Source organism: Haliotis rufescens, unplaced genomic scaffold (assembly GCF_023055435.1).
Source record: "Haliotis rufescens isolate VD_foot unplaced genomic scaffold, xgHalRufe1.0.p SCAF_16, whole genome shotgun sequence".
Lineage (NCBI taxonomy): Eukaryota > Metazoa > Mollusca > Gastropoda > Lepetellida > Haliotidae > Haliotis > Haliotis rufescens.
The window spans coordinates 17,904,946-17,929,700 of record NW_025963846.1 but is presented as its reverse complement, the minus strand read 5'-3'; the positions used below and the strand labels follow the sequence as shown (position 1 = coordinate 17,929,700).

The 24,755-nt window shown below is 42.3% G+C and overlaps 1 protein-coding gene across 2 annotated transcripts in view; it reads left to right on the top strand.

The window, feature by feature from the left end:
• The window catches only part of LOC124121362, a 61,602-nt gene extending 43,085 nt beyond the window's left edge, over positions 1-18,517 (top strand). For both annotated transcript variants that reach the window (XM_046484364.2, XM_046484354.2), the window contains 4 exons: positions 8,017-8,134; positions 9,336-9,354; positions 11,302-11,609; positions 13,487-18,517. In XM_046484364.2, the coding sequence (XP_046340320.2) occupies positions 8,017-8,134; positions 9,336-9,354; positions 11,302-11,609; positions 13,487-17,578 (4,537 nt within the window). In that variant the 3' untranslated portion in view covers positions 17,579-18,517. The remainder of the gene's footprint in view (positions 1-8,016; positions 8,135-9,335; positions 9,355-11,301; positions 11,610-13,486) is intronic.
• The last annotated feature ends 6,238 nt before the right edge of the window (positions 18,518-24,755 follow it).

The following is a 24,755-nucleotide window of genomic DNA, read 5'->3' as shown; positions in this document are numbered from 1 at the left end:
ATAGTGGATAGAATAGATTTCAAGCACCAATGTCTGTAAGGGGGGACTTCAATAGGGCCTCGTCACTTGTATAGATTGTACTGGGCATGATGAGATAGTGGATAGAATAGATTTCAAGCACCAATGTCTATAAGGGGGGACTTCAATAGGGCCTCGTCACTTGTATAGATTGTACTGGGCATGATGAGATAGTGGATAGAATAGATTTCAAGCACCAATGTCTATAAGGGGGGACTTCAATAGGGCCTCGTCACTTGTATAGATTGTACTGGACATGATGAGATAGTGGATAGATTAGATTTCAAGCACCAATGTCTGTAAGGGGGGACTTCGATATGGCCTCTTCACTTGTATAGATTGTACTGGGCATGATGAGATAGTGGATAGATTAGAATTCAAGCACCAATGTCTATAAGGGGGGACTTCGATAGGGCCTTGTCACTTGTATAGATTGTACTGGGCATGATGAGATAGTGGATAGAATAGATTTCAAGCACCAATGTCTATAAGGGGGGACTTCAATAGGGCCTCGTCACTTGTATAGATTGTACTGGACATGATGAGATAGTAGATAGAATAGATTTCAAGCACCAATGTCTATAAGGGGGGACTTCAATAGGGCCTCGTCACTTGTATAGATTGTACTGGACATGATGAGATAGTGGATAGAATAGATTTCAAGCACCAATGTCTGTAAGGGGGGACTTCGATAGGTCTTCGTCACTTGTATAGATTGTACTGGACATGATGAGATAGTGGATAGAATAGATTTCAAGCACCAATGTCTGTAAGGGGGGACTTCGATATGGCCTCGTCACTTGTATAGATTGTACTGGGCATGATGAGATAGTGGATAGATTAGATTTCAAGCACCAATGTCTGTAAGGGGGGACTTCGATATGGCCTCGTCACTTGTATAGATTGTACTGGGCATGATGAGATAGTGGATAGATTAGATTTCAAGCACCAATGTCTGTAAGGGGGGACTTCTTCGATAGGGCCTCGTCACTTGTATAGATTGTACTGGGCATGATGAGATAGTGGATAGATTAGATTTCAAGCACCAATGTCTGTAAGGGGGGACTTCAATAGGGCCTCGTCACTTGTATAGATTGTACTGGGCATGATGAGATAGTGGATAGATTAGATTTCAAGCACCAATGTCTGTAAGGGGGGACTTCAATAGGGCCTCGTCACTTGTATAGATTGTACTGGGCATGATGAGATAGTGGATAGATTAGATTTCAAGCACCAATGTCTGTAAGGGGGGACTTCGATAGGGCCTCGTCACTTGTATAGATTGTACTGGGCATGATGAGATAGTGGATAGATTAGATTTCAAGCACCAATGTCTGTAAGGGGGGACTTCGATAGGGCCTCGTCACTTGTATAGATTGTACTGGGCATGATGAGATAGTGGATAGATTAGATTTCAAGCGTCAATGTCTGTAAGGGGGGACTTCGATAGGGCCTCGTCACTTGTATAGATTGTACTGGGCATGATGAGATAGTGGATAGATTAGATTTCAAGCACCAATGTCTGTAAGGGGGGACTTCGATAGGGCCTCGTCACTTGTATAGATTGTACTGGGCATGATGAGATAGTGGATAGATTAGATTTCAAGCACCAATGTCTGTAAGGGGGGACTTCAATAGGGCCTCGTCACTTGTATAGATTGTACTGGGCATGATGAGATAGTGGATAGATTAGATTTCAAGCACCAATGTCTGTAAGGGGGGACTTCGATAGGGCCTCGTCACTTGTATAGATTGTACTGGGCATGATGAGATAGTGGATAGATTAGATTTCAAGCACCAATGTCTGTAAGGGGGGACTTCGATAGGGCCTCGTCACTTGTATAGATTGTACTGGGCATGATGAGATAGTGGATAGTATAGATTTCAAGCACCAATGTCTGTAAGGGGGGACTTCAATAGGGCCTCGTCACTTGTATAGATTGTACTGGGCATGATGAGATAGTGGATAGATTAGATTTCAAGCACCAATGTCTGTAAGGGGGGACTTCGATAGGGCCTCGTCACTTGTATAGATTGTACTGGGCATGATGAGATAGTGGATAGATTAGATTTCAAGCACCAATGTCTGTAAGGGGGGACTTCAATAGGGCCTCGTCACTTGTATAGATTGTACTGGACATGTCGAGATAGTGGATAGAATAGATTTCAAGCACCAATGTCTGTAAGGGGGGACTTCAATAGGGCCTCGTCACTTGTATAGATTGTACTGGACATGTCGAGATAGTGGATAGATTAGATTTCAAGCACCAATGTCTATAAGGGGGGACTTCGATAGGGCCTCGTCACTTGTATAGATTGTACTGGACATGATGAGATAGTGGATAGATTAGATTTCAAGCACCAATGTCTGTAAGGGGGGACTTCAATAGGGCCTCGTCACTTGTATAGATTGTACTGGACATGATGAGATAGTGGATAGAATAGATTTCAAGCACCAATGTCTGTAAGGGGGGACTTCGATAGGGCTTCGTCACTTGTATAGATTGTACTGGACATGATGAGATAGTGGATAGAATAGATTTCAAGCACCAATGTCTGTAAGGGGGGACTTCAATAGGGCTTCGTCACTTGTATAGATTGTACTGGACATGATGAGATAGTGGATAGAATAGATTTCAAGCACCAATGTCTGTAAGGGGGGACTTCGATAGGGCTTCGTCACTTGTATAGATTGTACTGGACATGATGAGATAGTGGATAGAATAGATTTCAAGCACCAATGTCTGTAAGGGGGGACTTCGATATGGCCTCGTCACTTGTATAGATTGTACTGGGCATGATGAGATAGTGGATAGATTAGATTTCAAGCACCAATGTCTGTAAGGGGGGACTTCGATAGGGCCTCGTCACTTGTATAGATTGTACTGGGCATGATGAGATAGTGGATAGATTAGATTTCAAGCACCAATGTCTGTAAGGGGGGACTTCTTCGATAGGGCCTCGTCACTTGTATAGATTGTACTGGGCATGATGAGATAGTGGATAGATTAGATTTCAAGCACCAATGTCTGTAAGGGGGGACTTCAATAGGGCCTCGTCACTTGTATAGATTGTACTGGGCATGATGAGATAGTGGATAGATTAGATTTCAAGCACCAATGTCTGTAAGGGGGGACTTCAATAGGGCCTCGTCACTTGTATAGATTGTACTGGGCATGATGAGATAGTGGATAGATTAGATTTCAAGCACCAATGTCTGTAAGGGGGGACTTCGATAGGGCCTCGTCACTTGTATAGATTGTACTGGGCGTGATGAGATAGTGGATAGATTAGATTTCAAGCACCAATGTCTGTAAGGGGGGACTTCGATATGGCCTCGTCACTTGTATAGATTGTACTGGGCATGATGAGATAGTGGATAGATTAGATTTCAAGCACCAATGTCTGTAAGGGGGGACTTCGATAGGGCCTCGTCACTTGTATAGATTGTACTGGGCATGATGAGATAGTGGATAGATTAGATTTCAAGCACCAATGTCTGTAAGGGGGGACTTCGATAGGGCCTCGTCACTTGTATAGATTGTACTGGGCATGATGAGATAGTGGATAGATTAGATTTCAAGCACCAATGTCTGTAAGGGGGGACTTCAATAGGGCCTCGTCACTTGTATAGATTGTACTGGGCATGATGAGATAGTGGATAGATTAGATTTCAAGCACCAATGTCTGTAAGGGGGGACTTCGATAGGGCCTCGTCACTTGTATAGATTGTACTGGGCATGATGAGATAGTGGATAGATTAGATTTCAAGCACCAATGTCTGTAAGGGGGGACTTCGATAGGGCCTCGTCACTTGTATAGATTGTACTGGGCATGATGAGATAGTGGATAGTATAGATTTCAAGCACCAATGTCTGTAAGGGGGGACTTCAATAGGGCCTCGTCACTTGTATAGATTGTACTGGGCATGATGAGATAGTGGATAGATTAGATTTCAAGCACCAATGTCTGTAAGGGGGGACTTCGATAGGGCCTCGTCACTTGTATAGATTGTACTGGGCATGATGAGATAGTGGATAGATTAGATTTCAAGCACCAATGTCTGTAAGGGGGGACTTCAATAGGGCCTCGTCACTTGTATAGATTGTACTGGACATGTCGAGATAGTGGATAGAATAGATTTCAAGCACCAATGTCTGTAAGGGGGGACTTCAATAGGGCCTCGTCACTTGTATAGATTGTACTGGACATGTCGAGATAGTGGATAGAATAGATTTCAAGCACCAATGTTTGTAAGGGGGGACTTCAATAGGGCCTCTTCACTTGTATAGATTGTACTGGACATGATGAGATAGTGGATAGAATAGATTTCAAGCACCAATGTCTGTAAGGGGGGACTTCAATAGGGCCTCGTCACTTGTATAGATTGTACTGGACATGATGAGATAGTGGATAGATTAGATTTCAAGCACCAATGTCTATAAGGGGGGACTTCAATAGTGCCTCTTCACTTGTATAGATTGTACTGGACATGATGAGATAGTGGATAGATTAGATTTCAAGCACCAATGTCTGTAAGGGGGGACTTCGATAGGGCCTCGTCACTTGTATAGATTGTACTGGGCATGATGAGATAGTGGATAGTATAGATTTCAAGCACCAATGTCTGTAAGGGGGGACTTCAATAGGGCCTCGTCACTTGTATAGATTGTACTGGGCATGATGAGATAGTGGATAGATTAGATTTCAAGCACCAATGTCTGTAAGGGGGGACTTCGATAGGGCCTCGTCACTTGTATAGATTGTACTGGGCATGATGAGATAGTGGATAGATTAGATTTCAAGCACCAATGTCTGTAAGGGGGGACTTCAATAGTGCCTCGTCACTTGTATAGATTGTACTGGACATGTCGAGATAGTGGATAGAATAGATTTCAAGCACCAATGTCTGTAAGGGGGGACTTCAATAGGGCCTCGTCACTTGTATAGATTGTACTGGACATGTTGAGATAGTGGATAGAATAGATTTCAAGCACCAATGTTTGTAAGGGGGGACTTCAATAGGGCCTCTTCACTTGTATAGATTGTACTGGACATGATGAGATAGTGGATAGAATAGATTTCAAGCACCAATGTCTGTAAGGGGGGACTTCAATAGGGCCTCGTCACTTGTATAGATTGTACTGGACATGATGAGATAGTGGATAGAATAGATTTCAAGCACCAATGTCTATAAGGGGGGACTTCAATAGTGCCTCTTCACTTGTATAGATTGTACTGGGCATGATGAGATAGTGGATAGATTAGATTTCAAGCACCAATGTCTGTAAGGGGGGACTTCAATAGGGCCTCGTCACTTGTATAGATTGTACTGGACATGATGAGATAGTGGATAGTATAGATTTCAAGCACCAATGTCTGTAAGGGGGGACTTCAATAGGGCCTCGTCACTTGTATAGATTGTACTGGACATGATGAGATAGTGGATAGAATAGATTTCAAGCACCAATGTCTGTAAGGGGGGACTTCAATAGTGCCTCGTCACTTGTATAGATTGTACTGGACATGATGAGATAGTGGATAGTATAGATTTCAAGCACCAATGTCTGTAAGGTGGGACTTCGATATGGCCTCGTCACTTGTATAGATTGTACTGGGCATGATGAGATAGTGGATAGATTAGATTTCAAGCACCAATGTCTGTAAGGGGGGACTTCGATATGGCCTCGTCACTTGTATAGATTGTACTGGACATGATGAGATAGTGGATAGAATAGATTTCAAGAACCAATGTCTGTAAGGGGGGACTTCAATAGGGCCTCGTCACTTGTATAGATTGTACTGGACATGTCGAGATAGTGGATAGAATAGATTTCAAGCACCAATGTCTATAAGGGGGGACTTCAATAGGGCCTCTTCACTTGTATAGATTGTACTGGACATGATGAGAAAGTGGATAGAATAGATTTCAAGCACCAATGTCTGTAAGGGGGGACTTCAATAGGGCCTCTTCACTTGTATAGATTGTACTGGACATGATGAGATAGTGGATAGAATAGATTTCAAGCACCAATGTCTGTAAGGGGGGACTTCAATAGGGCCTCATCACTTGTATAGATTGTACTGGACATGATGAGATAGTGGATAGAATAGATTTCAAGCACCAATGTCTATAAGGGGGGATTTCGATATGGCCTCTTCACTTGTATAGATTGTACTGGACATGATGAGATAGTGGATAGAATAGATTTCAAGCACCAATGTCTATAAGGGGGGACTTCGATAGGGCTTCGTCACTTGTATAGAGTGTACTGGACATAATGAGAAAGTGGATAGATTAGATTTCAAGCACCAATGTCTGTAAGGGGGGACTTCAATAGGGCCTCGTCACTTGTATAGATTGTACTGGACATGATGAGATGGTGGATAGAATAGATTTCAAGCACCAATGTCTGTAAGGGGGGACTTCAATAGGGCCTCGTCACTTGTATAGATTGTACTGGACATGATGAGATAGTGGATAGTATAGATTTCAAGCACCAATGTCTGTAAGGGGGGACTTCAATAGGGCCTCGTCACTTGTATAGATTGTACTGGACATGATGAGATAGTGGATAGAATAGATTTCAAGCACCAATGTCTATAAGGGGGGATTTCGATATGGCCTCTTCACTTGTATAGATTGTACTGGACATGATGAGATAGTGGATAGATAAGATTTCAAGCACCAATGTCTGTAAGGGGGGACTTCGAAAGGGCTTCGTCACTTGTATAGATTTTACTGGACATAATGAGAAAGTGGATAGATTAGATTTCAAGCACCAATGTCTGTAAGGGGGGACTTCAATAGGGCCTCGTCACTTGTATAGATTGTACTGGACATGATGAGATAGTGGATAGAATAGATTTCAAGCACCAATGTCTGTAAGGGGGGACTTCAATAGGGCCTCGTCACTTGTATAGATTGTACTGGACATGATGAGATAGTGGATAGATTAGATTTCAAGCACCAATGTCTGTAAGGGGGGACTTCAATAGTGCTTCGTCACTTGTATAGATTGTACTGGACATGATGAGATAGTGGATAGTTTAGATTTCAAGCACCAATGTCTGTTGGGGGGGGACTTCAATAGGGCCTCGTCACTTGTATAGATTGTACTGGACATGATGAGATAGTGGATAGAATAGATTTCAAGCACCAATGTCTGTAAGGGGGGACTTTAATAGTGCCTCGTCACTTGTATAGATTGTACTGGACATGTTGAGATAGTGGATAGAATAGATTTCAAGCACCAATGTCTGTAAGGGGGGACTTCAATAGGGCCTCGTCACTTGTATAGATTGTACTGGACATGATGAGATAGTGGATAGAATAGATTTCAAGCACCAATGTCTGTAAGGGGGGACTTCAATAGGGCCTCTTCACTTGTATAGATTGTACTGGACATGATGAGATAGTGGATAGATTAGATTTCAAGCACCAATGTCTATAAGGGGGGACTTCGATAGTGCCTCTTCACTTGTATAGATTGTACTGGACATGATGAGATAGTGGATAGATTAGATTTCAAGCACCAATGTCTGTAAGGGGGGACTTCGATATGGCCTCGTCACTTGTATAGATTGTACTGGACATGATGAGATAGTGGATAGAATAGATTTCAAGCACCAATGTCTGTAAGGGGGGACTTCGATAGGGCCTCGTCACTTGTATAGATTGTACTGGACATGATGAGAAAGTGATTAGATTAGATTTCAAGCACCAATGTCTGTAAGGGAGGACTTTAATAGTGCCTCGTCACTTGTATAAATTGTACTGGACATGATGAGATAGTGGATAGAATAGATTTCAAGCACCAATGTCTATAAGGGGGGACTTCGATATGGCCTCTTCACTTGTATAGATTGTACTGGACATAATGAGTTAGTGGTTAGAATAGGTTCTCAGCACCTATGTCTATGAGGGAACTATGTGACCCCCTAAGACATCCATGTCCCTTATGACTGTTGCCTATACCGACTAATCTTTCTTTCCAGAAATAAGCTGATGGCGGTTTTAACCTATGTGAACGAAGAGGATGCTCTGCGATGCTTGGATGCCGTTCACACTCTGAATGGCAGTCAGTTGTCTGTGCGCTGCTCCGTCAGTAAAGGGGTAAGTGAACTAATTCTTTTCTCAGGTAATCTGGCTTAAAGGACTAAATGAGAGGATATGTCTCGTTTGATGTCTAGCAGCTTTTTTTACATGTTTATGTCTTCTCTAATATCCATACAACACACCCAATGTATTCTGTTTGGATTTAGGGGCAGAATAGGTCCCCACAACTGCATGCTTGTCTTCATGAGGAGATTCCAGGTCCCCAGTACCCCATGATAGCCTCCCTGTAGAGATTCGAGAGCAGAACAGGTCCCCAGTACCCCATGCTAGCCTCCCTGTAGAGATTCGAGAGCAGAACAGGTCCCCAGTACCCCATGCTAGCCTCCCTGTGGAGATTCCAGGGCAGAACAGGTCCCCAGTACCCCATGCTAGCCTCCGTGTGGAGATTCCAGGGCAGAACAGGTCCCCAGTACTCTGTGTGATCGAAACTCAATTATGATGTTCAACTCTAGCAAAATGGATATTGCACTATGCAAATTTTGTCTTTACTGTAATATTCCTTATTGCTGGAATGTCTTGTTTTCACTTCATGAGTATTAGCGCACATTATTTCGTGATTCTATTTCAACTGGCGAGAATTATCAGCAGAATATGATATAATTCAAAATAGTTATCATTAAGTATTCTGACAGCTTGAAAGATAAGAAAACAACCTTTGGATCCCTTAAATGGCTTTTCGTTTTTTATACAAAATAACTTGTCTGGCACATTTACACCCCTTGAGTGTTATATCACTGAGTGAAGGTGAGATTCTGCACCCATGCTACTCTGGTGCAGTCATCTGAACAAGGTGAAGTATTTGTGATTGAAAATAAAATAATGATATTGCAATCTCATTAAAATCAGATCTTAGTTCTCGCTACTGCTAAACAAAGATCTGAGGACATCCCATTAGGGGTCACGTTAGAACGACCTTACATCCGACCAATCAGAGCGTCGCTTACCAGATCATGAAAGTGACAGTGGGAATGTGATTTCGACTTTAACACGAGGTATTCCGAATGATAGTCGACTTCTTGTCAGTCATTCCATTGGTCGGTCAAAGTTCGCACAAGGTCGGTCCGACGTGACCCGTAATGGGGTGTCTAAGATCTGATATTAATGAGATTGATATTTGCCACACCCATACCATTATAAAATTTACAACGAAAATATGAAAAAAGCACTTTATGTATAGTTCATTTTTTATTTATTACAGGTGCAGAAACCACTTAGAGGTAAGAAAATAAAGTTTTCTGTTCTTTTCATATAGATGCCTGTGGGTATTCAGGGACAGAAACAACCTCAAAGGGTACTAAGATCTAATTTGAATGAGATTGGGACAGCAAAAAGGACCCAAGTCGATTATTCGGTCCCAAGACTGATATGGACTGGGTCTGCCCAAATGAATCTAATATGGCCACCACTGCAGCCATATTGAATAACCTTTTTTATTGCCATTACTCAGTCATTTTTTTCAAAATGTAATGAAGTTTGGTATTTGTTTAAAAAGTCACATATATTGATCATTGAATTTTTCAGTTGTTTTTACCATGTTTACCATGTTTACCATGCACTTAAATTCTCTCAAAATGCATATTTGGCTTTGCATTCACTGACAAATGTCACGTTAGCAAATTATTCCAAGAAATGAGAAGATTTGAAGCTCACTAACTACTCTTGTATACCTACGGACAGATAGATTAGAGAGAAATTCTCTCATTAAATTGGACTTACTGTAACAATCAGATAATTTGTTCTTTCAAATTTGTGTGGGCCGGGAAGACTTGTCATCTTCTGATGACTCTTGTTTTGAAAATGTAATCTATCAATCCCTGCCCTGCCTGTTACAAGGGTTATCAGAAAGTGGATGAGGGAAGAACCTAGTGTTAACAGAGCCCAGATTAGCTTATGGTTATTTGGTGCTTTACACAGGGGTTTGATTTTGATTGGTATTCAGTTTTAGAGGGTTCTCAATTTTTTGTACACATCTTGACATTTTGGTAATTAACTAGAAAACTACATAGTGTTTATTCCCAATACAGGATATTTACCATTCCCAAACACACAAGCGTGATAACCTCTTTATCATACGATGTCATTCTTTAATTCTGAGCTTGAAAATCGCTTTCACTCTCTCACAAACATTACAGAAACAGTGCGAGTTTTCCTGGAATGCGCCCATTAATATTTATTTAGTCACAGGGTAAGTGATGTGTCAGTCGGACAGTGACAGTAGCCAATATAGTTCCAACTGAAATCTGTTTCTTATACACTGGCGAAGCAACATATATGTAAAACGACAATTGTTTTTACTTGCCTTTGGCGGCAATTCATTGGTCTGTCCGCTAGAGTAACTGCCCTTTGTCAAAGGGAAGCTACTCTAACCCTAGTCTATGAGACGTCACGGCCACATTCAGACGTTGTTGACAGTCAGCCTGTCCTGTCATAACGTTTAGTGCAGTCAGATGTACACACAGTGACAAAACGAAACAAGGTAACAATTCAAACATATTTCAGCTAAATCCAACTATTTTAATTTGTGGAAAAGGTTTCAAGCCGCAGAGGTAGAGGTCCACAAGCACAGATATGGCTACTGATCCCGCTTGGCTAGGCCTAGTGCCCTCGCAAAATTGTTTCGAAATTTCTCCAAAGTTGCCAAAACTTATAAAATGCCTTAGCTATGTCACAGTTGGACACTGACTTTCAGTATATTAGACTGTTCTTTTGATAATGATAGCAATTATCACTTTAGTTTATCCAGATTCCCGATGGTTAATTCTGACTTGATCGCCGAATGACAAGGGCGACGCCATGTTTGTTTATTAACACTGAAAGTAGTCCCTACTTGACCTTTGATATCTGCATCTCTATCCGCATGTGACCCCAACGGATATTGGTTTTTTCCGTTGGCTTTATCCTGCCGAGAAACCTACCCATTATATGATAATAGTATATATACACAATCATTTTATCTAATATTTGTGACCTTTGAAGATCCGGGGAAGAATAGGTCTTCAATTTGCTGTTATATTGTTACAGGAGTAATGTGGCTGTGATACTGCTGCATTATTGCTGTAATGTTGCTGTGATACAAGAGTAATGTGGCTGTAATGCTGCTGTGATATTACCATGTTACTGACTATAACACAAATATACATTCATGCTTCATGCTTTGTGAACAGCTTCCGACGCTCATAAATCTGATGTCACCCGGGATGCTCCTGCTAGACCTGCAAGATCTGCCCAGAATGCTCCTGCTAGACCTGCCAGATCTCCCCAGAATGCTCCAGCTAGACCTGCAAGATCTCCCCAGGATGCTCTTGTTAGACCTGCAAGATCTCCCCAGGATGCTTTTGTTAGACCTGCAAGATCTCCCCAGGATGCTCTTGTTAGACCTGCAAGATCTCCCCAGGATGCGCTTGCTAGACCTGCAAGATCTGCCCAGGATGCTCCTGCTAGACCTGCAAGATCTGCCAGACCCGCCAGTCCTGTGAGTCACTTAGTCTTTGCTTTAACCAAGCTTGAAGTCCTAGGTTACTTTCAAAGTTGTGTCATGTATACAAGTCTTGTATATTCAATGACATTGTTACCAGAAGACAAGGGGGAGTTCATATTCAAAGATACTGTTACCAGTAGAGAAGTGGAAGTTCATTTTCAATAACAGTGTTACTGGTAGACAAGAGGATGTTCATGCTCAATAACATTGTTGCCATTGTTATTTCTTCAATTCAACAACATAAAATATTGTGAATATTTACGTCAGTCAATGAGAAAGTGGCATTTAGACGACAGTTTTCATGTTCTGTGTTTTTGACAGTTTGATATATATTCATTGCTTCCATGGTCTAGTGGATAGAGTGTCTACCCAGAGAGTGGAAGGTCGGTGGTTAGATCCATGTCAGCATTATTCCAAAAGACATTAATAGATGGTACTTGTTGGTACCCGGCCTGGCACTTGGCATTTATGGTATAAAACAAGGACTGGTTAACTTGGAATTGGTATATACTGTGTCTGAGTGGGGCCATAAATCCTACAAAAGTCCACACTAGTACAAGCAGGCACTTGCTATTTAAGTGCAATATTACAGCCATTTCACCTCACCTCACCTCACCTCTCCTCACCTCACCTCACCTCACCTCACCTCACCTCACCTCACACTTGTTTTGGTGATCGTCTCCGTGGGCAAGTGGTAGAGCGTCCGACCGAAGAGCGGAAGGTCTGGGGTTTGATCCCCAGCCGTGTCATACCAAAATATGTTAAAAGATGGTACTTGTTGTTACCCTGTCTGTCCCTCGGCATTAAGGGGCTAAAACAAGGACTTGTCAGCTCAGAGTCAGTATACTGTGTCTGTGTGGGGTATTCATGTTAAACTGCGGCATGGTATCTCAGTGGGCTAGCACTATAAAGGTCAGGACTAGTACAAGCAGCCACAATCAAACACACACACACAGACGTGCATGCACATCGCTATATAAGTGCAATAATCTTGGACACGACGTTAAACCTCATTTCACCTCACCTTATTGTGGTATACTATAATTTAAGTGTTGTGTTAGACATTTTGGGTTTAGTCAATATAGTGATGATCAATTGTTGAGTCTATGTTGCCACTCGGTGCTGGTTCTGGAGTCCATTTTCTATGCCAACTCATCTGTTTTCCTCTTGGTAGATGTGGGTATGAATTTGAGACCTTTGGCTAGGAGGGTTTCATGTGCTTGGATCAGGGTTTTGCTGCTCAGATTGACTACAGTTTTGAATGTGCCAGGTATTATTTCTGGAATGAGTTGGTTGTTTGTTGCTTTGCGACTTAAGCTCTTGGAACTTACGGAACTTTGGTCTTTTGATGGATACATGTGGCGTTTCTCTCTGTTAACTTTCGGATCTTGTTGAAGATAGGTGGTAACAGGGTTTTCTTCAGCTAAGTGTCCTGTACATGAACTTTGAAGTAACTAGAAGTAGCTCTGAAAAGTGACAAAGAATAAACAGAGTTGTTATCAATAATAAGTGTGAGGATCTGGTTGTCAACCTAGCTGTGCTAGAGTTATGTTTCCTGGCGACAGGATTTGTTGTCAACCCTGTTGTGCAGAGTTACATCCCCTGGCTACAGGAGCTGATTGTCAACTCAGATGTGCAAAGTTACGTCCCATAGCAACAAGATCTGTTTGTATAATGTAATTACAACAGAAATTATGACAATTTCATAATGATACACTTCTCTTCACACTTCAAACATTGTATGCGCCTCTTTGAATAGCATCCACATAATTGTTGCTACTTTATATATTTACAGGATCCAATTACTTTCTAAAACCTATAACATATGTCAGCTAACACCAGCTTTACATGCTTCAATATTGTTTCTTCAGAGGCAGTCAACAGAAGCCTTTCAATCTTGGAGGAAACAAAGGTACCATGAAACTGTCCAAACACGAATATTGCCTGAAACTGTAAAATCACAGAGATTAGTTAGCCATCCACAAGATGCCATGGAGCCACAAAGGTTGCCTGAAGATGCTGAGTCACGAAGGATGTCTGAAGATTTCCTGTCACGAGGAATGCCTGAAGGTGTCCAACCACAAAGGTTGCCTGAAGATGCCAAATCACGAAGGATGCCTGAGAATGTCCAGTCACGTAGGATACCTGAAGATATACATCCACAAAAGTTACCTGAAGTGTACCAGCCAAGGTTGTTGCCTGAAGATGTCCAGCCAAGAAGGCAGTCCAGCCCAGAACATTTTGTTCCAGGTTTGACACCAGCAGACAGTGTCTCAGGCACACCACCAAATATTCCATTAGGAACTGAATATGACTGCAATGTTTCTGGATGTTTCTATAAAGGAACATCATTGCAGTTTGAGCGTCACTGGACAGAGCGACATGAAGCAAAGGTTGTCGATCTCATCTGTCCATTTTGTAGTATGGGATGTGTGGACGCAGATGATTTTTGTGAACACCTGGATTTCTTTCACGGGGTCGAGGACAAGATAGAAAAGTCAAAGTTCCTACAAAAGGCTAAACAAGAAGAGAGAGATAACATTCACTATGTCATGCCAGGCAGTGTGACAAAGGAAAGCTGTATGAGAGTTGCAGAGCCTGTTCAACATGAACCAACCAGATTAAAAGCACCACCCCCATTAAAAGAAGATGCTAGAGATGCCCACAAGTTCACAGAATGCACGTTTACTGGCACTATGGATGCGTCCCTTAACCTACAGAACAAAAACCATGTTTCTGAACTCACTCACCTTAGGTGTCCAATATGCCCTAAAACATTCAAAAAGAAAGCAGCTCTTCAGTTTCATATGAAACATGTGCATCCGAACATAGAGATGTACACTGAAAAAGAACCAGAAGATCTTGAAGCCAACTTTGAAGAGTCTCAGAACTGTAGTCTTGAGAGTAGTCAGCATGAAACTGAAGAAGAAGTAACCAGATCCCAGACACACATACAAACAATTTCAGGTATGGGTTCAAGAAGTATTCATGATGGAAACAGGTCTACGAAGGAAAAGCGTACATCCAGTCCACCATTGCAGTCTTTCCAGAATGTGTCAAGGCCCAACTTGGTACCCAGCTTGCCAACCCAGCAGCCTGTTCCCAGACTTGATCCACCACCTCTGGCAACCCATGTGCCACTTCCTCCACTACAGCTTATTCAGTCTCAACAAACAATTGTCAGTGCTCCGCCATTGATGGACAGACACCCAGTCCCACCTCCTACAGATATACCCACCCAACAAGCAGTTCCTTTACTTGGGGTTGTAACACCCTTCTATCCCTCCACAGCATCGGTCCCCAATCCTGTGCCACCTCCCCCTAGACCTTCAGTCTCGACGCCTCAGCTTGCTGTAGCAAGCCCGTTACATCTTCTAGCATATCCTCAGCCATCTGATACTGGAATTGCAAATACCTTTACTCAAAAAACTGTGGCCGCTGCTTCAAGGCCTGTTGTTGGTACTCAATCACACATAGTTCCTCCTATAAGCTTTTCTCAAGCTCCATTTCAACCCGAAGTAAGTGCACAATCACAGCAAGCTCCAATAATGGCTCCACAACAGTCCCAAGTTGGTGATACAGTAACTCCTTCAGTTGTTCCACAAACTTATCCTCAAGCAGTTACTCCACCACAACTCCCACTGACTGGGCAAGTAATCAGTCAATCTCTGCAACATGGAAGTGCACCTCAACCTGTTCAGCCACAAATGTCTCAGCCAGAGGTACTAATGAAACAACCACCTGTTGATTCCCAGTCAGTAACAATGCCAAGTGCAGATCCTTGCTCCACTCCTCCACTCAATCCTCTGGATTTAATCAATGTTTACAAGGGCTCCAAAGAAACTCAGAAAAGGTCAACAAAAGATGTACAGAAAAGGCTTTCAAAACAGGAGAAAACCAGCAATGAACCACAGAATGGATTCCACATGATGGAAAGATTAGAGGATGCAAATATTAAATTAAGAAGAAGGCTTAAAGCAGATGTGGGGGAAGAAGAAGAGGATGATAAAGAACATGAAGGGCCAAAGGAAACGTTGGAGGAGTTTTCAGATAACAGTGGTCAGTCAAGGAAAGACCTCCAGCAAAGGACAGATCCCCATGGTCAAACAAGTGACGACATTCAGCAAAGGACAGATAAAGACTCTCGGGCAAGAGATAAATTTCAGCGAAGGACAGATTATGGTGTTGATACAGATCCAAAGGAAATGTTGAAGGAGTCTTCAGATGAAGAATCAAATGTAAATTTGGAAGTTAAAGGAACATTAAGCCAAGCACATGGGGATATGAGAGCAAGAGCGCGAACTATTGCTAAGAAAGTGGTTGGAGACTATAGAAATGAGCAAGTAGCGGGGAAAACTACAAACATACACACAAAGGCTGCAACTGTGTCACCTGCAAGGAATCAAGGACATTCTAAAGAAGGGAAGATAAAACCAGGGCTGGTTGACAATAAGGTCTTAGGTCAGTTGCTTATGAAGTCCATTGGCATGGTGAAGTATCAGTCAAAGAGAGCTAATGTAGATGCTGATTTAATTAGAAAAGGTATTTCATGGGCTAAAAATGAGATTATAGATATGCTTAAACAAGATGAGAAGATGACATTGACTGAAACAGATGAAGGAAGTAGAGAGGCAGGTTTTCAGCAAAGGACAGATAACCGTGAATGGTCAAGAAAAGAATTTCAGCAAAGGACAGATAACTGCCCTCGGTCAAGGAATAAATTTCAGCAAAGGACAGACAACAGTGGTCAGGCAGGTGAAGACCTTCAGCAAAGGGCAGATAACCATAGTCATGAAGGTGAAGACCTCCAGCAAAGGGCAGATAATCACCCTTGCTTAAGGAATAGATTTCAGCTAAGGACAGATAACCGTGGTTGTTCAAGTAAAGACCTCCAGCAAAGGACAGATTACCGAAGCCATACAGGTGAAGACCTCCAGCAAAGGGCAGATTACCGAAGTCGTACAGGTGAAGACCTCCAGCAAAGGGCAGATAATCATGGTCAGGCAGGTGAAGACCTTCAGCAATGGGCGGATCACCGTGGTCGAACAAGAGAAGACGACCAGCGAAGGACAGATAAACAGGCTCGGTCAAGCAATAAATTTTATCAAAGGACAGATAACCCTGGTTGGTCAAGGAAAGAATTTCAGAACAGGAGAGATTGGAATGTGGAAAAAGAGGAACATGTGGAAGTGTACGTGGATGAATATGGGAATGAAGATGAAGAATATGTTCTGGCCTATGTGGATGAAGATGGAGTTCATGTGATGGATGATGGTTTTGTGATGGGAGAGGGAGGTCCTGTTAAAAAGGGAGAGCAAATGGGTGAAGAAACTGATGACATGTATTATGGAATAGACCAGGGGTCAAGGAGCAATAGAATCAGGGAAGAGTCAAGAAGCCATGGTCAAAGAGGCTATGGAGGAGGAGAAACAACAAGTGGTCACAGAATTCTTGATGAAAGAGACATGCAGATTTACGAGAGGTGTCAGGAGGAGTACATTGAGGACGATAGATTTTCTGAAGAAGAGTATTTGGAATATAGAGATGATGACAGAATTAGTAGCAGTAGTAGCAGTCACAGCATGAGGAGGAATGAGGATAGAAGGTCACAAAGGTTTGAGGAGCAAATGCCAAGAGAGTCTGTCTTGGATGAAAGAAGACATTTTAGCCCTCCCCTCAGCAGGTATAGTGAGCGACAGGAAGATGAATATGAGGTCTTTGAAGAGGTGGATAGTTACCAAGTTTCCAATGAACACTTTAATGAAGGTCATGGACCATCAATTGAAGATAAACATTACATTGAAGAGGATGAAGGATATGTACATAATGAGAGAGTTAACTATGGGATGTATAATGAGTATAAAGAGGATTTTGATAGAGTCAGGACAAGGAGTGCCCAACAGGACAGCACTTGGCGAGGGGGTGGATTGGACAGAGATAGAAGATACTCAAAACGAAAGTGATAGTTTCAAGGCAACTCAATGACAAGAGATGATTGAAGACAAGGATCCACAGCACATGGCAAAAGTTTCAATACAAATGAATCGTATTGAAAGTGGTATTGAAAGAAAGAGAGGTCAGGAGATTTCAAAACTCACTGAACGTTTCAAAGAAGAAGACTCAATAAAAGGACTTTGTTGATGGTGGTACCACAAAATCTCAAAAGATGCATCGCATCAAGTGGAGAGACAAGGATGACAGCTCCAAGACAAAGGGTCAGAGCTTCAAGAATGAGTAAGTCACCTTAAAGAATAAGGACCAGATCAGCAGAGGTAACGAGAAGGAAAGGTGGCAGTAAGACAAAGGGAAACAAGGGGAAGCAATTTGAACTGGAACATGATGATATCAGTGAGGGTGATCTCAGTGAAGATGGTAGCCTTGGTGAGTTTGGCTTGGATGACTTTGTTGTCATGGATGCAGTGTGAATTGGAAACTTTGTTGATAATCATTATGAAGATACATGCTTTTGAAATGACCAGATGCCATTGCCCATCAGAACAGGTGTTGGAGGTCCTTCGAGGGGCATATTGTAGAAGAATATGTGACGGATAAGGAGAATATTTTGCAGCAGGCAGTACTATACAAGCTGTGGAACCAAGGCCAGAGGCAACAAAGTTCTCTGTACAACAGTCAGACATTCTGCTGTTACTGAAGATGTCTGTACATTTTCTTGGAGATGATGAGGAACTTTTGAGACATTATGATTACAGTGATGACTTGTTGGTGCAGTCCATGTAGAGTTTGTCATGCTGAGAACCAAGAATTCCATCAAATACTCTACCTCTATTACCGTATTCGACGTAATAAGCGCCCACAGCGATATTTGCTAATAGATTGGCTAGTGAACAATTCCAATTAGCACCCCTACCGATTGATCAATGTACACAAGACTTATTTATTCGCGTATAATACGCACTCGTTTGTTATATGCATCCTTAATAATGGGCAATTGAATTCCGAAAAAAGGATCTCTCGTATATAAACATTTCAGGCTGTCAGTATAAACCACGAAATTTATCTTTCGACTCTGTTTTTTTTCTCACCAAAATAATATTCTAATAAGAGCCCCCTATTTCAAATTTTGAGAGCGCCCTGGGCGCTTATTACGTCGATTACGGTACATTGCAGACATAAATTCCCATTTTGGATGTCATCACACTATAAATTCCTTAAGATTTTCAACAGATGTCCTCTTCACAGCCTCTTCTGATTCGTTTTGAGGTAAAGCCTTTGCTCAGGCTTAATGCAACTGTGCTTGCGTGAATCGGGAAAATGTCACTTCTCTCCTGTGTGTGCTGAAGTAAACATCAAGAAGCTATATCTGGTGATTTGACCGTCTCTGTGGTGTATTGGATAGAGCTGCTGCTAACCATACTGACCAAATTGGAAGTGGTAAATACCCCTGTCTTCCACGTGTCTGCAATACACCTAGTCTAGACTACTCTATTCACTTAGCCCTTAAAACCTCATTGCTTTGTGGTTTAGATAGAGCATCTGCTGGAGACAGGAAGGTCGGTGTTTCAATATTCAAAGACAAAGGATGATACTTGTTGTTTTCCTGCCTGGCGCTCAGCATTAAGGGAATAAAAACAGGACTGGTCGGCTCAAGTCTGTATACCGTGTCGGAGTAGGGTTTCCATGTTAAACTGTTGTATGTATCTCGGTGGCCTAGCACTATAAGATGGGCGTTAGTCCAGACTACTACAGGCAGCCACACACACAGACAATTAACAATTCCACATTACAACAATCATCAGTTTCAAAATTGAACTGATACATTTCTTACACTGTCAGTTATTCATATAAATATGTAACAAACTTAAGGGTTTGGGATTTGCTCTATTTGTCTTTGACTAAATGTCTTCTTGATCCAATCTCAGTACTCTTCTCTAATTTCCTGGACTGAATGAGATGAGAATTCTGAGTTTATATCCTGGAGTCAGAAGAATATCAATGATGAAGATGTGTTCAATGTTCTTTTTTTATTTTAACTGATAGATTTTATGTCAGTTCTCTTTCATTTTACTTGATGTAAGAGAAAGACTTATACAACAATGAATAGGTTATTGATCAATATGAGCTATTCTTCTATAATAAAATATATTGAATTTCAGACTGTTATTGAATTTGTTGTCATTTTTATTTACGGCCAAACCAACTTGTCGCAACGTCTTTTTCTGATCCCTTTTGAGTTGATATGAATAGAGATAACAGTTCAGAAGATTTTACCTCAATAGTATACTGTAGGTACTTTAATGCCTTACGTTGTCTTGGCTAATTACGTTATTTTGCACAAAAAGACTGCATATAAAAGTAAAAAACAATTTGTTTTTTATCTTAGTATTATGAAACGTTGGCTTATGATGCTCTGACCAATCACCTGCACTACATGTCTGTGGCCAGCTGAAGTGTAGTAGTGCTTATAGCTGAAGACATCACATAGAATGGGACAGTTTCCTGTTAGCATTATTACAAAATGTAAATTACGTCTTGCGTGGATTTAAACCTATAAAAGGCAACAAGAAATTATATACTAACCCCCAAAGAGAAACTGCACAGCAAACAATGAATACAGTAAATGTACAGCAGATATTTATTCAAAAGCAATGTTATTGCATGAAACATAATGTGAGTCGTCAGTGAACATCACACGTCTGCACCAGTACAGAGGGTGGCTGACATGTCTGGACCATTGTAGATGTCCCCGGCAATGACGTAATGTCATAATAGGACGAATAGCAGGTCGAGCACGTAGGCCGTAACTTCTTAGGCGGTTGATAACGGTTTGTGGATGAATCCGTCTACAGTTAGGAATGCTACGGGCTGTTATTGTTGCTGCTTGACGTGGATTTCGGAGATGAACCAGTCGAAGCTATCGATCTTGAGCAGGTGTGTTAACCCTCGGTCTCCCTCAACGTTGATGGTCTCTGACGTCATTTTGTTGTGCATAACGACGGACTAATGCAGATATGGTGTAACGATGACAATTGAAATGTTGAACAACCTCCTGTTGGGTGGTACCAGACCGTAGCATACCCAGGGCCGTATGACGTTCAGCTCTTGTCATTCTTGGCATGGCGTTGAGGCGGGTTGTGTCGAGATCTTCAGTTGAAAATGAGAACGTTTGGAATGGTTTGAAAAAGGTTGTAAATAGCAGAGTTCCGGAGATTCTTTATGCATTCGGAACACCGTGGGCGAGGAAAATGAAATATCTGATTGTTTTATGTTTTACTATTCAAGGTCAAATTGTGTGCATCTGTTGAAATAGCCAAAGACAATATTGTGAAAACATGTTTAACCAAAAAGGTCTGTTATGTGCTACACAATGCCGACACGTGATCAATAATCAGTCGGATCAACCGTCAAAATGAGAGTATCAGACCAAAACTGAAACGTAAAAAGATCTGAAAAAAACACTTTAATTGTCAAAAAGAAACACTCTAAATAGCGGGTATGTGATGTTCGTGATACGAATACAGCCTGACACCGTGGTATCATGCTTCCTATTGTCTGCATGGTTGCCAAGGGAAGATTGTTCACTTCTTCAGTGACAGCATTGCAAGTTCCTTCAGAGTTGCCAGAAGGACAGGGCGATCTTCATCTCGTTCCACATTTGTTTGATGGGGTTCAGATTGGTGACATAACTGGCTACTTCATGCGGACAATGGTCTACTGCTCTAAGTTGGCACCAACGCCCTGGCACGATGAGGTTATCGTCCATGAGGATGAAAAACGGTCCGATTGCACCAGCATACTGCCTCACGAACACATCCCTAATGTTATCGGTGTTGCGCACACTTGTTCTTCCAGCTCTTCTGATCCCACCCCACATCAGGACATCCAAACACCGATTTCCAAGCACCAATGTAACAAACTAAGGTGGAACTTTTAGAGATTTTCCTGTTATTAATTATTGAATACAAGGAATATACATGTTCAATAGTATTCCTCTTACTGAGGACGCCAGTATATCATATGAGCTATTGGAATGATTGCACATGAGCCATTTGTTGACATTACACAATACAACCTCGGCTCATGTTCACCTCAACCACAGGTCACCTTAGTCTAATAGTCTGAAGTTACGCCCGTAGCTCGATCTTAATTCGGTGTGTGAACTTTAAGGCAAAGGTTGCAACCACAAGGCTGTATGACATCCTGAGATTAAGCCAGACTCGTCCCCCTATCGATGAATGTTATGTGCGAAAATACTACAAACCAATCAGAACGCGCGTATGAAAGGTCAATACATATTTTTTGATTTTACATATGTCTAAGACTTGAAAAATGAAAAATAACATTCAAGAAACACCGCCTGTAATTTCACACGATTACTTTTTGATGAAGGTGAACCGCAGAGCCAATTTCTTTACTGAATACCACACAATACTACTGTCGAAAGGAAAACAATGTGTGGTCCCTGGGTAGGGAAAGGAGATTCGATGAGGATGCGAATACCAGCCAAGAGGTAATAGCACCACGTTTTATTTATTACCTTTTCGTTGAAGGTGAACTACATAACCAATTTACTGAACGTCACCGCCGTCATATAGCTGAAATATTGCTGAGTGCGTCGTTAAACAACAAACAAACAAACTGAATGTCATGGGATGATGCCTTTCAATACCTAGAAATGAGAATATCAGACAAGAAACAAAACGGTAGCATTCCAATTGATCTTCCCCTATGCCCGCGATCCCCAAACATCGCGATCCCAACCGAGAACGACCCGGTTGCCCATGGCGTGACGAACGACCTCCGGCATGGCGGCGACCACGCCACGACTGTTTTCCTAATAAAAGATTTGCATTTGCGTCACAAGAACCTTAGTGCAATAACGAGCTGAACTCATCGGACACCGTAATTTGCAGGAAATAGAACAAGATCCCCTGCCATCAATACATTGGACAAACCCTCTGACCCCCTCAACACCAGACTCAAAGAACATCAGACCTCTGTCAACAAACTAGACCTGAAATCCGCTATTTCAAAACACATTCTCAAGAACCAAGACCATAACATGATGTGGGAAGCCACCAAAGTCCTGTCTACAAACAACAACAACTGGCAACAAAGATAACTAAGATGACTAAGATGACTTCAAGAAGCCATTGACATCAGGAGACACCAGCCAGTCATGGACCGTGACCAAGGGAACCTGTCTGCCCAGTGCTTGGGATTTATTGTTTTGATCTTTGACGGTGCTAACTATCAAGCTGGCTTCCATTTGTCTATTGTCGTTTCATTATATTACTGTTTCAGTGCTAATTACCCCCAGCCTCTCGTTTGCCCATTGTATACTGAGTCAAATTAAAAACTTCACATTTTTAAAAGTAATCCCAATATGATATACAACGGACAAATGTATCAGAGAAGGTAATTTTTAATCATTATTGTCCAAAGAAGGATTTTAATTAACGGTGGTAACCATAATTTGTTCCAAGCACCAACGGTATTCGGTAATAACATCATAAGTCCCAAGCACGAGAATCTGATGGCACACAAGTTCAGTGGCGTGTATGGCCACCATGTGCGTTGACAACTGCCACACAACGCCTCCGCGTCGACCTTGTGATGCTTGTGAACACATGATTGGGAAGACGACGCCATTGTTGCTGCAAAATGGTGCCAAGATCTTGCAAATTCTGTGGTTGGTTCTGGAGAGTGCGCAGACTTCTGCCAAGAGCATACCAGACGTGTTCGATCGAATTGAGGTGTACTTCCTGTACACAGTCCATGACGTTGACTCCCGCATTCTGAAGGAAATTCCTTGTCAAAATTGCTGTGTGGGGTCTGGCATTGTCGTGTTGGAAGATCAAACCGGGCCCAAGTGCTGCCATAAAAGGCAGAAGTTCTGGTGCCAGTACCTGGTCGCGGTAAGCAGCAGCGTTGAGGTAGCCACGGATGACAAGAAGCCTGGAACGTGCATTGCCACAGAAAGCACCCCACACCATGACACTTCCGCCTCGAAATCTGTCAACTTCCTGTACACAACACTGAGCGTAACGTTCATGACAGCGCCTCCACACCTTCGCCCTACCATCAGCAAATCGAAGATTATATCGGGATTCATCACTAAAGACGACTTGATTCCAATTCCTCTGAGTCCATTGTAAGTGTCGCTGTGCCCACAATTGACGTTGACGTCTGTGTAATTGAGTCAGAATCGACCCGCAGTATGGCCGTCGTGCTTGAAGGTGAGCAGTTCTCGGACGGTTTCGAACAGTTTGCGCACTCATTCACCCCTAAATAGTTCATTTCTGGTTGATGTAGCCTTCACAAATCGGTTACGGAGGTGACTAAGACAATCTGACGATCCTCTGCATGTGACGTCACACGTGGTCGACCTGGCCGAGGGCGATCAGCGGTGGTACCCGTTTACTGTAGACGCGTCTGTAAATCATTAACAGTCCGTCGACTACAACCCATCGTCCTTAATTGCGACTTCAGCTACGGACGTTCCCGTCTGCAACATGCCGATGGCACGTTCACGCTGCACATTTAAAAGGCGTGGCATGACAAATGGCCATAAAGACTTGTTTTCTTGTGTTTTTCTTTTTTTGTTAATGACTGCTTTCAAGTATGGCTGAAAACACGTGCGGTATTATGGCCACGTGACAAGTTGCACGTGAAAAACCACTTTTGCCACTATAATGCTGTGCACATGATTTTGGTAGATTCACCTGCACAAAAACGGCTATTACGAACGAACGCTCATCGTGTAGAAACTGGGGCTGCAGAAAATAGACTCGACTTAGGGAGCAGTGAAGGCATCTTTGCATAGACTTTGGGCGAATAATGGAGTGCATGACATTTATTTTGTTGAATATATTATCCAACGAGGGTCGAATAGAGTTTTCGTTCTTGTTGGAAGTAGTTCTCGTGTTCATACGCCAAAATGGAGACCTTCGAGGGGGGCACGACATTCGTCACCACTCGCATGCCCCCATAACCTACAACAAGGCTCGTCCCCATCTGGAAGGCCGCCATGCGTCGAAACGCTGCAAGCCAATGAAAATGCGCGTCAGGATATGGGTATTTCGATCAATATTATCCCGAGTATTTAATTTGGCAATACGCTTTTGTTTATAACATAAGTTGGAAAATGTAGATGGTCGAGTCCACAGCCAGTCTATATAG